The sequence below is a fragment of the Lytechinus variegatus genome, chromosome 1, assembly GCF_018143015.1.
Source record: "Lytechinus variegatus isolate NC3 chromosome 1, Lvar_3.0, whole genome shotgun sequence".
Classification (NCBI taxonomy): domain Eukaryota; kingdom Metazoa; phylum Echinodermata; class Echinoidea; order Temnopleuroida; family Toxopneustidae; genus Lytechinus; species Lytechinus variegatus.
Window position 1 is genome coordinate 14229652 of NC_054740.1, and position 17929 is coordinate 14247580.

Genomic DNA, 17929 nt, shown 5'->3' on the forward strand with positions numbered 1-17929 from the left:
GGCAATTTACCAGTATTTTGCACCGAATGCGCGTGTGTAATTGGTCTTCACTGGTTGGTTATTTTAGCGATTGATCGCTAATCTTTGTGATACAGAACCCTGAAAATTTTGAAAATTCTGTAAGTTTCCATGCAATATAACATGTGAGTTTACTCTCCATAAGGACCAATAAAGATATTACAGATAGACAGGTGATCAGTTTGGCTGGCTTTCTTTATTACAAACACTAAGCAGTGAAAGTGAAAGAAAACTTTTTAATGGTTACAAGTTACAATTCTTTTTGTGACAATAAAATAAAAATTGAAAGAAAATAATAATTGGACTGTATTCAATTACAGCACATGCATCAAGTGAGCATTCTATTTGATATTACAGTTGAGTCTTCATGCCTCCCCCCCCCCCCCCCCGAGAAAACAACCCAGATCTTTAAATATTCAGACAGACAGAAAGATAATAAGTTAAACAGGGATCATAGGAATGCATGTTTATAATTTACCTTGCATAGCCATATAACTCCCCGGTGGTGGCTGCTGGCCATTCTGGAAACCATTGGCTGGGAACGTTGACCTGGAGCCGCAAGACACAGTATTTGACCTCATGGGAATATAGCCTCTGGGATTGAAAGAAGAGTTTGGTCTTGCCATTCCAGGATTTGCTGTACCGGAGCGTTTGGTATTGATATACCCAGGTGGCGGTACTACCTGATCCATCCATTTATGTTGGTGATGATTGGCCATGCTGGGAGGACTCTTGGTCTCGATGCTTGTCAACCTCCTTCTCATTTCACTGGGTGAGAAGCGATGGTTGGGTTGAGCGGGCGCAACATACTTTTCATCGATACTGGGTGGTGGCGTGGAGGGGCACATACTCTGAGGCTTCGCAGGACGAGGAGGTGCTTCCATAGCCGAGGTGGAAGGACCCAAGTCCTTGAAGACACTACCGTAAGAACAGTTCGACCCAATGGATGCATTCAGATCCATTGCTGGTACTGGATCATATGTCGAGTGTTCTAGATCCCCATTTAAGAGGGACTGATTGGCATTTTGTTGGGATATCTCCTCAAAGGACCTAGCCAAGTTGTCGGTGGATGTACTGATTTGAGAAGGAGATTTGAGATGTGAGGGTATGTTCTGCAGAGGTGTCTTCTGCATGGGACTAGGTAACATATCGTATGTATTGTCAATTTGTGGTGACATAGGAGGAACATCATACAAACAGTCTGTTTCAGCATCCAAACTTGGTCTGGAAGGAGGAACCTGATAGATGTCCTCAGTGACAGGTGGAGGTGGCCTTGGTGGAGGTGTCTCATAGTTCGACTGTGGACCGTTGCTCTCCACTGACTCAAATCCGCTGGATCTTCTGTCATTAAAACTGGGTACCAAGTCATAGGTCTGTCCTGATCCCAAGTCATCAGAGTTCGAAAACGAGCCCCTGTTGCTGGATGCTGACGACAGCTGACTCTCACAGCGATAGCTTGTTGGATCCTTGCTCGGTGGCACTACCTTATAAATAGACTCTTCAAGTGTTGCTGCAGGCCGTAATGGAACTGGAGGAGCATCATCAGATTGCCTAACCGGAGGAACATCGTAGATATCATCAGTGACTGCTCCCTCAACCTGTGATGTCGGTCTGGAGTTAGGTGGGGAAGGCGCAGAGTCACTAGGAGCACTGCTGGATGTGCTGCTCATGGTGTCATTATAAGTCTTTGGTTGTCTAGCTTGTGGAACATGCTGCGGAAGGGATTCCTTGGCGTTCAGCTTCGGTGGCAAACCATTGCTTGAAGCAAGGGGGTTAATACCTGTCTCACACTCGGCAATATCGATGTACGATTCATTGCCGTTTGTAGTGGGAGGTCTGGTGGTAGTCATAGGAGGAGATCCCACATTTAGGGGGGTTTCGGCAAACCTTGCAGGAGAACCTGGGCCATCTGTTTGGTCCGAGACTGTAGAAACTGCAAAATGAAAATATAATAGGAAAAAATTACTTAGATCTTTCAAAAAAGATAACACAAACAGAAAGGTACTGACTCACAATATTCTACCAGGGTTAATCTATAAAAAAATATTAAATTGAATACAAGTACATGCTCCCCCCCTATATGGATTTACTCTGAACAAATTAAGAAAAACTGTGTGTATTAACTCTTTGCTCACATCAATTAGTTGAAAAAAAAGATGTAAAAGAAAATTGTTGGACATACATGGAGGTTTTCATTCTTACTTTGGGATAGGCCTACTGTATAAGCTGTTATTTTCGCGGATTTCGCGAATTGCCGATCGGCCACGAATTTAACAACACGCGAGAGGGGGGGGAGTTCAGAGGACCCAGTGGGGATAAAGTTTCATCATGCAGTACAGAGCGTCGATGAACACCTGATTTTTTTTCTTCAAAATATGGAAAGTGACAGAAAAATCAGAAAAAGGTTAATTGGTTCTGATTTTGAAAAAAACACAGAATTTATCAAGATTGCTGTTATTCTTCATCATGGTTGTAGAATTTAATTTAGTTTATCTGATAAGTATAATTCTTTCAAACAACTCAAATTGTGATTAATCGTATTGGATTTATTTCACTCTTTTTTCGCCTCATTTTTTTTTCTTCCAAAAAATCAGGGAGCTGAAAAATATGAGAGCTAGAACGTAAAGATATGGTGTAGCTATGACGTTGGATAGGGCTCAGCCCCATGCACTTGCAGATCCAGATCTATTCTCATGGGGGACACTTAGAGTGCCCCTATTTCTTCAATATTATTTTTACAAGCAAAAAAAGTCAAAGAAGACATCATGCCACCGACAGCTGCCTTGTCAAAGGGGGGCGGTCAATTATTTTGAACATTTTTTTTCATTTGTCCCCGATAGGGGAGTGGGGGGGGGTCAATTCATTTTATATACATTTTTATTGTGTTTATATATGGGGGGTGGCATGCTACTGTGCATGTATTTACAAGGGCTTAATATAACAGAAATTGTATGATTTAACACAATAAAATGTATCATGGAGGTTAATACTAAATTAATAAATAAATAACAATTGTTTTAATTGAAAATGAAAATAATAAAGGCACCCATAGACCTTAAAAACATCTCATAAATACAGGCCTAAACCTGTATTTGAAGTAGAACTGGCATAAAGTATAAATGTTTAGCTATAGCTGATGCTTTGATCCCGCAACCAAATAATGTTGCCATAAACTAGCTGTTATATCAGTGGCATAATTAATAACCTCTTTCGTAGGATGAGTGGCATAACAAGCGAAAAAAATTGAAGGTTATATACGATATGGCATATCAGGCAAAATTTACAAAACATGAGCATAATCCAATTGAACAATTTTGCAAGATTCTCTTTCCTTTTCCTCTTTTTTTTCTTGTTCGTGAATTGGGGGCATGCAAGACCCCCCCCCCCCCCCCCCCCCGTAATTATAAAGCACCACTCTTGGTTATGCCACTGTCTAAAATTGGATTTAAACTTTAAGAATTTGAATTTCTTATCTGAGTAATCTAAAGGGATAAGACAAAAAATTAGTTGCAGATTACTTATTTCAAAGTATTTTTTATCTAACTCCCCAACTCTGCTCTAGCTGCACTGCACGTAACGGCCTTCCACCAAAGGGCCAGGCCGACTCGCCCCGTGAGCAAGTGACCGCGTTCGTGTAAGTTCACCCGAAGCCAAGACTAAATTCTGACCATAAACATTCCCTAACTAATCACTCTCTGACAATATTTTAAAGTGTATTTTATTACAGTCGATCCTTTGGGCCATTAAACGATAATATTTCCAATGTTATCATGACAAATAATTTCAATGAGATAGTGGCATTGTAGAAAAAACAAATTTTTAAACACGAAACAGCCCCAGATATATCATCAAACATACATGTACAGCGCATCGTTCGGGACTGGTGAGTGGTACGGCTCGCTTGGAGTTTTCGCCCTGACGAATTCGGCGAAAACATTACCATTGCGCCGTGCGAATGTTCAATCTGCGGCTCTCAATCAGAGACTTGAATGTCTCTTTTTGCATCATCGAAAATGAATCATAGACTTTGTTTGATTTATTTACAAGTAAGTTGCATATCTGTCGTAATAATCAGGAAAGTCCATGATGTCTTCTTCTACATTGTAATTCTGTAAAAATTACTTCTTCAAAGTGCCTGTGTCAGAAAATTGCCGGAAATCATAAAAACTTGCCTAAAATATCTCTTTTTGAAAGTTCATCCATGGTCTGGAAAAAAATGTTATAATTTATGTAGACGTCTACCGTAAACAAATACATCCTCGATCACTGAAATGAAGTGTTTGCTAAGATTTTTAATTCAGACCATGTTACCATGGTAACTTGGGAAAACCCTTATTTTTTTGAAAAATAATTTTGGTTTCAAGGGTCATTTTAGAGACATACAGTGTAAAACTAACCTAATTTTGAAGAATTGTGTTTAAATTTCGCATAAAACTGAATTATCAAAGTTTATACTTTCGTATATGAATATTTCTTATAGAATCTTAGTTTTTGATTGGTCAATGTTTCAGTCATGGATAATGACTGAGCATAAAAAAATCTGAAAATGCACATTTTATCGCCAACCAACAAGCAAGATGGCGGAACACATTAATTTGGCGCTTTGCACGTACGTGCTTCCGATCGTGAATTTAACAACCTGCAAAAATGTCGGGACCCCGCGATTCGCGAAAAATTCTGTACGCGAAAAGCTTTTACAGTACTTGATTCACTCAAATTTGTTTACAACATAAAGTATGAAACCTATATTATACAGCAAACAGGTCATACAAATGACAGAGATGTATGAGGAAACTGCCGCAAATAATGATAATACAATGTATTCATGCACATTTAGATTTGCAAAACAGCAATAGTTGGCTTTCAAGCATACATAGAAAATAGTCACGTTTATTTTATAACCGGCAAGAACTGATAAGAAGCATTCATGATAGCTGAACTTCCTTGTCAGGTTACAAGACTTCCTTCTAAATTTTACAGCACAACTACTACATGTAGAAATACCTCGGCTATTAAAGTTGAGATTAAAGGCCCAAGTCTACACTCTAGACATATTGATTAAAATAATCAATTCAGTAAAAGGTCACCAAATCAGGAATAAGTGTCTTTACAGATGTGTTTCAATGTTGACAAATTTATGATAAATGGCCAAATTGGGGAGAGAGAACCAAGATAATGTACATTATCCCCTCCAGCTTAGCCTTTCCTACATGTATTCCTCTTTTTCCCCCCTCTGCCCTATTTTTATGGGGCGGGGTAAGCTCCCAAGAGGCGGATATCACTTTGGAGTTCTTATCAATAGTCATCAATATACCAAACACAAAGTTATTTAACTTAAAATGATTTTGCTAGGAATTGGGACTGACCAAATTTGCAGATAATCAAAAGATCAAGTTCAAGGTAAAGACTGTACATGTAATTTAAATATTGTCTTTTTACCATGGACCTTATATCTAAGGTTCAGGTCCAATGTTATCTTGATAGCCTACTGACAAGTCTTTCAAACTTTGACTTGGCTCATTGCAGTGTCTGCAAGACAGTGAGGTGAAAAGGAGAATTCAAAAGACTCTAGTGAATCCAAGATCTTGATGCAAATCCTCCTACAGGTCTGCATTTTGTGTACATGTACATGTACGTTTTATCAGTACTAGTAGTGTAGGCCTACACAATCATAATAATATGCAACATGTATATAGCACAAATGTTTCCAAGCGCTGCATACTATTACCCTGGCTTTGGTACGGCTACCCTGATCGGGCACATGGAGCATTCAAAGAATTCCTTCCTAGCGGGTACCCATTTACTACACCTGGATTGATTCTGGCAAATGTAGATAAACGCCTTGCCAAAGGACGCTAGTGCTGCGGTGGGATTTGAACCTGGACCTTTGAGTTCAAAGTCCAAAGACTTATCCACTAAGCCACAACACATCCAAATACATACTTGTATGCTATAATGAGCATTTTATTTTAATTCACATAGCTTTTGTTTTATTGATTTTAAATTTTTGATTTCAGTATCAGAGTATTAAAACAAGTGGAGCGCCTCTGGCAGTCTCAACTGCATCGCACGATTCAATTTAGCACCAGTGCTGACTTTGAAAACAACTATAAAATAATTATTCACCAAAAAAATGCATACAATGATACAATACTACATGTACATTCATTGACAATAAATGACATTTGACCTTGATCATACAACCTATTAAGACTTGTCAGTGATACTTGATTACCCCTATATCCACATTCTATAAACTATAAACTATAATATAAACTTTGAAAGTTATGATAGCAATCTAATAAACTCCATAATGGCAAAAGTTCAATACCCTTAAATGACCTGTGACCTGAAACTCCCATGAGATGTTCAGTGATACTTTATTACAGTACTCTTATGTCCAAGTTTCATGAATAGGATCCATAAACTTTCAAAGTTATGATGGTAATTCCACAAATACCCGCAACTTGGCCAAAGATCAAGTAATACTTGATTACTCTTATGTCCAAGTTTCATGATCTAGGTCCATATATTTTCTTCTAAAGTTACATAAAACTTAAGATTCGGTGTTGACGCCGCTGCCGTAGGAAAAGCGGCGCCTATAGTCTCACTCTGCTATGCAGATGAAACAAAAATCATTGTTCAAGGCCCTGTCACATCATTCCATGCAAGCCTAATACCTATCCACAGGTTGCCCGAAGGTGGTATGTACTTTACACAGAACAAAGTGAAAAACTCCTTCAATTTTTCTTCCTTCTTCCCCCCCCCCCCCCCCCCGGCTTGGTCATGTCGCTCTGCTTCCTCAAACTCACTTTTCATGTCTGTATTTAATAACAATTACATAAATAAGTGATAATGAATAACTCATTGGTGTCTGAGACCCTGAATGTCTGCAATGATCTACATGTACATTATTATGTTTGACTTTGCTTGAAATTTAAGTAGGTTATCATGGAACAGAAATACAACCTTTAAAAAAAGCCCCCATGAGCTCCAAAATAGCCATCGCAAAATACATTTAATGGTGGCTATTTTCCAGGGCGTGGGGGGATCTAAAAACAGCCCTCGTAAAAAGAAAAATAATTTTTTGGTTGGTGACAGGGCCTTTATGGTTGACCACATCATCTCTGAACATAGATCCAGCAGCCCTATGTTTCATGATGGACAGAGCAAAGAGCTACATGTAAAGGATCGTAAAGGAGTACTTACTAGAGTCCTCAGACTGGAAGCCACACGCAGTGCAGATACTGTGGACCCACCGCAACATCTCCTCCTCCGTCTCTGTCACCAGGAAGTACTTGCGACGCTGGGTCACGATGTCAAAGATGTGGGCATCTTTGAGTTTGCTCTTGGTCTCAAAAGACAGGCCCTGGTCTACCTGTTCGCACTCCCGGAGGTTGATGGTGCCCTTCAGCTTGGTACAGGTATTGTCTTTGAAGTACTGGAGGAAGATTTCACCTTCTGTATCGCACAGCTGGAAGAAACGTTTGCACCATCTCTGCATGAGGAGAAGAAGGAGAGGGTTTCATGAAAACGTAATGTATTATTCAACAGTGAGTGCAGTTAAATTTCATACTGTATGTTTGAGGACTTCTTCAGCTCGAGAATCTCGATGCTGACATCATCATCATCAGTGGAGCGTTGTGGCCCAGTGGATTTGTCTTCTGACTTTGGATCGTGGGTTCAAATTCCAGCCATGGCATAATTCCCTTCAGCAAGAAATTCATCCATATTGTGCTGCACTCAACCAAGAGGTGAACGGGTACCTGGCAGAATTTATGCGGGGCTAAAGCCGGGGTAATAATGTCCAAATCCTTTGGAAGCGCATAGAAACATTATGGCATTATGTGATATGTGCTATACAAGAACTACGTTACTATTATATCGTCATCATTATCATCATCGTCATCACCTTCATCACCACCACCACAACCACCACGATCATTATCACCATCATCATCATGACCATCATCAACGTCTTCATCATGATGATGATGATGACGATCATCATCATCACTACCACTGGATCAATCTTCACTTTAGATGAATACATGTATTGGTGAAGAAATGATGCTATAGCTACATGTAGTTTTCCTTTTTTAACTGTTAATCTTATAAGTATGCTTGTCAGTTCTGCTGTATGTGATTGATTTTATATTCCATTCAGTTTATATCTAAAGCCCAAATCTATTTCTGGAAATATATAAAACATGGTTCACTATCCATGTACATGCGAATTCTTAATGTTGCATGGTGAAATACCTTTAGGAACCATTCAAAAACAAACTGTTAATTCTTCAGAAGAAAGTTATCAGGCTCATGACATATTCAAATTAAAGATGCCCACGTATTCGTTTATTTCTGCAACTGAAGAGTCTGCCTCTTGATGATTTAGTATCTTTGAATTGTTTAATATTTACGTACAAATCACAATCTTCTCAAAACTGTTCATCTTTAAAAGATGCATGCTATTAATTCAAAGGTCCATACATGTATGTACAATACACGGCAGAAAAATCTTATCCACCAACCATTTGCAAGAACAAAGAATGCTTTGAATTCTTTTGTAATAGTTTGTATCACAGAATGAAATATTTAAAGTTACCACTAAGCATCAGATCCAGTCCAACACTGCTTTTATTTGAAAATTCATGTCGAAAATATTTATTTAAGAGATTACAAAATACACTGTATCTTAAATTGAATCTTGATAAACCATGTGGGTGTGTGTGTGTGTGCATGTGTGTAGATTTTTGTAGACATGCATTTTTCTTATTCACTCTCTATAAAATATACTTTTTTTCATCATATTCTTGTATTTAAGGGGCCCCTTTCACAAGCTGTGCTTCCATGGGGTCCCAAACCTATCACGTCATATTTTTGGTTAAACTGTTAATATGTCTCTCGTTTGATTGGTTTAATGAACACGAACTTGATATGGTCGGTAGTTAGCAAAACAGCAAAACTTATATAGATTCTACATGTATAATGCTTTGTAGATTTTTTTTTTCTACAGTAGAAAAAGAGACAATGAAGAGTATAAACCAACAAGTCCTTCCATGCCCTATATCATTCTCAGAATTCAGTAACATTTTTCTTTATTTACAGGTTTACAATCTTGAGCTTATCAGCAGATAGCAAACATGGAAGCAAGAGAATTCTTATTCTGAGAAACACAGATACAAAATCTTTTCCTGGTATTCAATTACCAAAACATACAAAAACATTTATAATTGCATTCACATCCCTGTCCTACATAGTATTCCGTGTACCCACTCGTACCAGTCGGTGTTACAACCATAAGCCTTCCCTAATTTGTACAAAATAAAGAGTTGGCCCATATAAAATGTTGATTTGAGAACGAGAATCATCAATATGCCAACGTCATGCATCCTGCATTGATGTTTGTCACTTATCCAAAATAACTGGCAAGGTCTGGATGGATTCACACTCATACATGTGCATGTACATGTACCTACAACATTAGATCTTGCACTACATTTTGAAAAGCAGGCATTACGCAGCAGAATGCAATCCCCTAGAGAAAAGAGAGTGATTACAAACTTTTGAAGATACAATATTAAAGGCCTGAATTCTCATCAAGTCCAAGTTGCCATGGTCCAACTCTGTGCAAAAATTATGGGAAGCCGAATATGTTTAATATTAACAATGTTTCTTGTGTGTGCTTTTCCAAAATGTGAGTGCCAATTGTAGATTTCAAAATAAGTTTGTACACATATCTCATCAAATAACCACCTGTATTAGGTGTCTGTACATTATGTATGGCCTATAATTTTTTTTTTTGAAAAAAGGAAGCCAATGGATCCTGGAAAAATTGTGTAATTGCTCAGAAATAAGCAATAACAAGCATGAAATTTTAGCAAGATGTCTTTTAAAAAAAAAAATAATAATACACTGAGACAGTGTGAGTCCTTAATCTGTGTTGGTGGCCTTTCAGCTTATTCATGATTTAACAAAGTTCAGTTTAATCAATGTATAAAACTGTATCATTTCTATAGAGCTACACTGTACACTTTACAATGAAATATAGTGATAATTAAACTTGATTTTACAGACTTTCTCTTAAAATCAGCGCTGGTTTCGATACTGAAACCTCTTTCAATTGGAAAAGTAGGGGAGACCGGGGTTAGTTGGAACATAGGGTAAGTTGAAACATTGCAATTTTCTTTAAAGCCTGTAAAATAAATTTATGCAATACTGCCCTCAATTTATTGCGATTGATAATACAACAGTCTTTTGAACTGGGCGTTGGGGCGTGCGCCTGTAATCCAAGCTGTGGGGAAGTTACAAATTGATGCAGAGGTTTGAGGTTCGAGTCCTGATCACGTCTTTCGGATGGTGAAGTTAAAGGTCGCTCCCAGACGTAAATAATCATACCTGATTGATACACGTCTGACAAAACTCAAATACACACACACAGTGTTGAATTATCATTGCAATAAATTGAGGGTAGTATTGCATAATTTTTTCACAGGCTTTAAAGAAAATTACAATGTTTCAACTTACCCCATGTTCCAACTAACCCTGGTCTCCCCTAAACTTTTTTTTACTATTGATCACCAAATGTGCTGACAAATTTAACCTCTACAGTGTTAGAGATTAGTGTCACAGCTTGCTATCAATGGTTAAACCACAATGTAACACCATTCAAATGAATCCCAAGATCAGAATATACTTCATGAATCATTTATTTTAAAAAAAAGAGAAATGTGAAACTGGTATTTAATTACCAATCTACATATACTGTACACTCTGGTAAATTGCAAGTCAGCTTCCCAAACTAAACTCTAAATGGTACTACGATGGATAAACTGTACTTACGTGTACACCTCTGTTAAAATGACATATATCTGGACAACTTTTCTCCAGGATGCAAATCAGTTGCGACCATAATAAACTTCTAAAATCCTACTTGGAATAAAGTGCACAGAGCTCTTCCAAAGTGGTTGTTTCTATTTCAAAACAGCAAAGCGATATGATATCTAACTGGGTTTTACCAGGCTTGACAGGAAAAAACACCTCTGAGAAAGGTCCTTTGAAAAAAAAATGAAATCCCCGACCAAAACAACAGAACCACCATCAAAACATGTACTGTCAAAACAATCAAGTACAAGCATGACATAACTTATCTACGATAACAAATGAAAAAAAAAATCAGGGACTCCATAGGAAACTTCAGAGAGGATTTTGTTAGACTAAATATTGCGTGACAGATCTGTCTAGTTTTCAAGAATTGGGAAGTGTTTGTCCCTTTGACATCTTCCCAAACGACCAATAAAACATTGCTGTTATTCATAACCATGTTTTTTTGTGTGTGCAGAACCTGAATGAATTTGAATGAAGTAGGCTATTGTACAGTACAAGGGGAGGCCAACATTATGCATTCTATGTATAATAGTTTCGGTCCTATTGCCATTCACACTGGGTGATTTCAAGTACGGTGTTGAAATCTGGTGTTGTGTTGTGACAACTCCAACACCAGCCATAACACAGTACTTGAAATGATGCTGGTGTTAGGATTGACCTCGGAAAATATGACATATTTCTGGCGTTTCCTGTTGAGCATTAGTGTCGAACCGAGCATCACAGCTGGTGTTGACGATCCACATGGAATTTCCCCATTCGCCAACACCAAACCCCAGGGATTGGAAAACTTTGTGATTTCAAGTTCGGTGTTGGTGTTGGTGATTGGAAGCCCACCAACAGGCAGCGAACAGGATGAAACATCCCCATAAAATTAGATATTAACAGATGAGTGCATATCATTAAAGCCTTAATAAACAATTCAATAGACAATAATGTTTTACTCTTTCAAATTCTTGAAGTGATTTTAGCCTTTGCATTCTGTACGATGAGATTTTACTGTAATATCTCCCTGATTTCACTTTCTTCAAGAAGTTCTTGCTTAATATTGAGATGATCAGCACAGCGCAGAAGCGTGTTGTCTTAAAGACGGCGATCGACGATCGTTATCATTCCTCTAGTCTGATACCCCTTTCATAAACCCAATTACTATGAATTAGGCGGCTAATAGCAGCATAATTTGGTCGTAAAATTGGAGGAGGACAAGAGTTATCCGCATTACTCTGATGCTGCTATTATCCGCATAATAGCGGCATCGGGATAAGATTTTGAGTTTATGAACGTATTTCCAAATAATGTGGATAATTGCCATGGTGCGGTCACAAGGTCACCCTTTTCCAACACAACCGCATCGGAGGGGGCGTGTCCAGTTGTCATGGCGATTATCCGCCTTTTTCAGGACGGGCGCTCGTAAAAATAATGCGGCTTATTTTCGGAGTTTATGAACGCAATTTTTATTGAATTATCCGCATTATTCTTAGGTGGCTAATTGGAGGATAGGTTTATGAAAAGAGTATGAACCCAGCTGGGCGTTGAGCTTGGTTCAGCAGCCTTTCAAGCTCTCAACACCAACGCCAAGTTACATCAAACCCTGACCTTGGAATCACCAACTGCATACATCTACATATGTAGAACTGTCTTGTGGGAGGTCAATGAATTTGATTACAAAATATCAATTCAAAATGAATTTATAAGAATATCCAGCCATGGGAAGTTCTTTCAATTATAAACCTCTTTAAGAATGTCAAGTAATTATTTTCTACATTGGTAAAAAATGGGTTCTTGTATTTGACCATGGAGCTACTAAGGGATGGAGATATGGCTCTCTCGAACGCTTTGCTCCATGCACCGCAATGCTAATCCCCTAACAGAGGGTCCTGTGCATATCACAGAGATGACATATCGATGGAATGATATAGATCCTTCATGTGAATCCCCATCCCCTTTCTAAAGTCTAAACCCACTTAACTCACAAGGAGGACTAAAGCTTCAAGTTCATCTTCCACAATATTCTTCTTTTTTTTCTTCAAAATTGACCTGTGAGATAAATTCTTTCTTGTGTAATTTGGGGGAAATCCACCCGTCTTAACACTATGAAGAAATCTCAAAAGAATGGGATACATTAATAGCATAAAATTGATGAATAATTGCCAGAGAAATTCCCCAAGAACCATCTGAATTTTAGAAAGTGGAGTTGGAGAAGACAAGAAAAAGTATCCACAGGTCACCTGCCAGGAACCTTTGGCTGATGTCACTTCCTGTCATTGTACTCCTTACATGAAGCTTCAACTGACACAATGCATATAATGTTGGATATGAAGTGTATCAAAGGTCCGGTGTTACAAGAAACTTGTAATCGATTGCAGTTTACTGTGTTTCATGAAACATGCGTCACCAGTGTTAATTATCATTTGAGGAATAGTCTTCTTTGCAAACCCTTCACTTGAGTTAAGGTTCTGAATGTGCAGCCTATAATACCTTTCATACTGAAGGCCCTCTGTCCATGCATATGTGCTACATGTACATGGGTGCGGTATAAAAGGCATGACAGCATTGGTCAGATCACGTCCAGATGACGTGCAACACTGCGTATTGATCAATAAGATTGCGCGTTGCATATCGTGTATGCATTGGCATCTAAGTGTGACTCTCATTCATACTTAATATAAGAAATACCCCAGGGGACCGTTTCATCAACATTTTCGTCCGACAAGTCGTCAGGTCTGACACCTTTCCTAGATTTTGATTGGCTGATAACCACTGTTCCTATGGTACATGTAACTGTCGGATAAAATGGGACTTGTCGGATAAAACGTCTGACAAGTCCTTTCATGAAACGCTCCCCTGGTCTTTAAAATGAGGTTTTTAATCCCTTTCAAATAGAGAGACATTGATCATGGCATTGTCCCTACATAATGGCTCAAGAATTCTGAAAAGCACAAACTGCAAGTCAAAGACGTCAGATGGGAGTTATTGCTACCCTGTTTGACGTTCAACATTAAAGGGATAGAGTTAATGCTGATCTGGTGCTACACAGTGGCCTGTGCCGAGCCCACAACAAAATGGGCAAAATATATTCTCTATATTTCTATTTTAAACCATAAAATATGGATTTTCAAATACTCTTTTGAAGATTTTTGATTAATCATAAACCCACAAGGTATGACAAAGCTAATTTTCTAATTTGCCATTGGTCATTGAAGAACGTTTAGCGATCATTACAAATATGAAAAGTAATTTCCAAGCTACAACCCTTCATTTTTTACATTTTAGCAATAATCTTGATCAGGTCTGAAACTGTTTAACCCTACAAAGTTCTCAGGTAGCCCTGCATGTACATGTAATAGGCATTTACGATAGTCTCAATTAAAGTTCCTACACTGGGTTTAGGCATTAAGTTTCATGGCTGCAATATTGAACAGCTGGATAGACGGTTTAAATCCATATCAGACATACAGAAAGAAGCATACAAGTATACAAAAATGATCAAACTACACATGTATTGGTTGGCAATGGCACAGAGGAAAAGCAGGATACAGTCTGTGTGTTATTGAGAAGCAAAGAAGGAAGTCGTCACTGGCTGCAACATGCTATTGCTAAAAAAAAGTGTGTTTCTATAACAAACGTTTAAAAGGTCTTAAAATGATAATCGGAAACCACTAGAGAATTTCATTTTCCAAGTATACATGTATCGATTCATCTATTCCCTTCCTTTAATTCCTCTCTCTCTCTTTCATTTTTCTTTCTCTTAATCTCTCCTTTTCTATTCTTTTTTATATGTTGAAAAGAAATTGGTAAATTTGTGACAATGTTTTCAGAACGTGTGACGTAGAAACTTCCTTTTTACACTGACACAAAATTTAAATTCAAGTAACTATTGTAATATTAGTTTTCTTCTTCATATTTTACATTCATGAATAAAAGTGAAGCTTTTGCATCAAGCAATATAGCTCTTCGCTATTAAACACAATCTACAAATCAGTATCAATGGCACGGAGTTCAAAGAAATTTCTTTTTTTAAATGTATCAAAAGAACAAGATCAATTATCCAGAAGAGTAATGAGGCAGAAGTGGTAATACAATTTTTTTTTATGATTCAAGAGTATTCAATTGTTAGGCAAACTCCATTCTGATATAGCAATTCAAATTCAGTCAAATGATGTACTAGACAGCAATAACCGTCGTTTCTGGGGATTTATTCAACAATTTCTGACATTTTACTACAATCCCCATTTACCGACGGCAATGTGTCAGTACGAGCCTTCATGTGTAATCTGGTCCGACAATTCGGCGGACGGGTTTTGTCCAGATTTGTTACTTCTTTTAGATTCTAAATGACATTATATTATCTTGGACGAAGGTCCACTATATTCGTTAGACTCTAATCTTTCTATTGATATCATATACAGTTTATAATATTTTGAAAATATACGTTACCGATGAGTTTTTCCCCGGGTTATTCCTTATTTTTTGACCGATCTGCCGGAGAGGAAAATATGGCAGCCGTCAACGAGTTGTGCTTTTATCAAGGCGTTCCGATTAAATTTTCGATATCTTGGCCAATCAATGCGAGCGACAAGTTCCGAACGCACGCACATCAATATGTCCAAGCGCAGCGCAAAGCAGCGGCACAAATCACGTTAGGTAGCGACTGGTAAATACGTCTGTAATGATGATGACGTCATCCAAGATGGCAACTTACCTTGACCAACGAAAGGATCGAAGACGACGATGTTTCGATCATCATTTCAAAAGAACTAGCGGTAACTGAGGTCTAAGGTACGATATTTCTGAATTTTAAACATTTTTTCGTAAATATGGATGTGATTTTTTTTTCGTAATATGACATTTTATGTACAAAAAAACGATCGGAAAATCGGGTTCCCGCTGTTCGATCTAACGTTACTGCTAAAATACGTTGTCTGTACGTCCGGGCCTCCAAGCTTTTCAGTCTATGTATTGGTGAGTGAGCCAACGCAGTTCAGCAGAACAACCAAAATACAGAGACTGAAGCTTTTGGTCTAATGATGTACATATATATTTCATAACATAAATTGGCATAAAGTACATGTAGTTGCAGCAAACAATTACATGTATTTCATGAGAAAGTCTTTAAAATACCACCCTATCATCATAGATCTAGTTCTGGTACATACAATACAATGTAAACTTTTAATATCTAAGTTGTGAAATCTTGACATCTAGCTGGAACCGGTAATAGTGATTCATCACAATAAACACAAAAAGGCATACACATGTACATGTATGTGGGACATTTAATTAATATTGTATGGAAAAATATCAGATATGGAATTCTGTGCTTACATGTATTTTGCATGTTTCTTGACATATACACTTTTTGTTCCAGAGCCATTTGTCATAAATTTTTCATTCATATACATGTACATACAAACACTTGGGTGGTCATTTTATTGGATTCTGTTCGAACTCATTTTGAGATTGTTTACCTCAACTGGTATTGATCTCTTATCACCAATATCATTAAAAGATGATTCGCAATGACAGTCACATAAAACTGTCACTCTCCCCCCCCCCACTCCTACCCTTCCGTAAGTTGATCTACATGTAAAGCTGAATCATTCAAATCTAGACGGGTCGTTTCTTCAGTTTGTATGTGTACCAACCCCTCTCGCTTGCGTTAACAGTTGATTAATCATTACGGACAGAGAACGTGCATCATAATTGATTGATCACTACTATATCTATTATGCATGCAATGACCTTTTGTTTAATACCACATTATGGACAATGATTCATCTACATGTGTACCTGTCTTTTATGAAAACCAGGCAAGAATGATTGAATCTTAATAGCCCCTTTCCTACACAGTAAAAAAACGCTGTCTAACATTTTATACGCCATTTACTGTACAATTGTTACAGTACAGCTGCATAATAGTTTCAACAACCATGCATTCATTGAGAATTAAAGGTCAAGTCCACCCAAAGAAAATGCAGATTTGAATAAATAGAGAAAATCAATCTAGCATAACGTAGAAAATTTCTTCAAAATCTGAATAAGAGAGTTCTGGCATTTTAAAGTTTCGCTTAATTTTCACAAAACAGTGATATGCACAACTCAGTGACATGCAAATGAGACAGTCGATGATGTCCAGTCCATCATATTTCTTTTGCTTTTTATTGTTTGAATTATAAAATATTTCAATTTTTACAGATTTGACAATAAGGACCAAGTTGACTGAACCATACAGTATTAAAGAATGCTACATGTTCAGGGAGGAATTAATCATTATATCATCTGACAATAAGGAGAAAATTTGAATATTTCATATAATAAAATGCAAAAGAAATAGTGTGTGGATGATGTCATCAGTCTCATTTGCATACCGACCAGAATGTGTATATAACTGTATATCATAACTTTCTGATTTTACATCTGATTTTGATGAATTTTTCAGTGTTATGCTTGTTGGATCTTTCTTATTGTTTTCAAATGAACTTTTTGTTGGGGTGGACTTGTCCTTTAAATATTAGAAATCAAATTTGTTGTTTAAGATTTTAAACACTTGTTCAAAAATCAACTACTGTATGGTTCATATTGCAAACAACATTGCATACAAATTTTAAACGCTTTTACAGTGTACTTGAACAGGCTCATGTAAAAGTAAGTGATTAATATGGAATCAACATTGAATTACAAGTAGGCCTACATGTACTGTACATGTCAATTGAGAAGCCAAGACCATGGATTCAAGCGTATGATTTCATTGTGTACAGGTTCACTGACAAAAAGGGGTCCAGCTGAAGCCTGTTCCCGAGGGGGGGGGCATTTACGATAGGATACCATGCGCGACCACAGGGTCTTGAAAAGCACCTAAACAAGTATTTTCCATATTCTGAAAATGCACCCCATAAACAAGTATTGGCGTGTGAAACCCTGCCCTTCACAAGTATTAGAAACAAAATGATACCCTTGGCAAGTATTCTCTGCATTGGACCCCTAAACCCCGAAGTACGTGGCACAGGCGTCAGTCTTTGGTTTTACC

At 37.7% G+C, this 17929-nt stretch overlaps 1 protein-coding gene across 2 annotated transcripts in view; it reads right to left on the reverse strand.

Annotated features, from left to right (window-relative positions):
• Positions 1-17929, reverse strand: part of LOC121406628 (GRB2-associated-binding protein 1-like) — a 50585-nt gene that overhangs the window by 15836 nt on the left and 16820 nt on the right. For both annotated transcript variants that reach the window (XM_041597638.1, XM_041597643.1), the window contains exons 2-3: positions 7228-7516; positions 497-1951 (exon numbers count right to left, since the gene is read on the reverse strand). In XM_041597638.1, the coding sequence (XP_041453572.1) occupies positions 497-1951; positions 7228-7516 (1744 nt within the window). The remainder of the gene's footprint in view (positions 1-496; positions 1952-7227; positions 7517-17929) is intronic.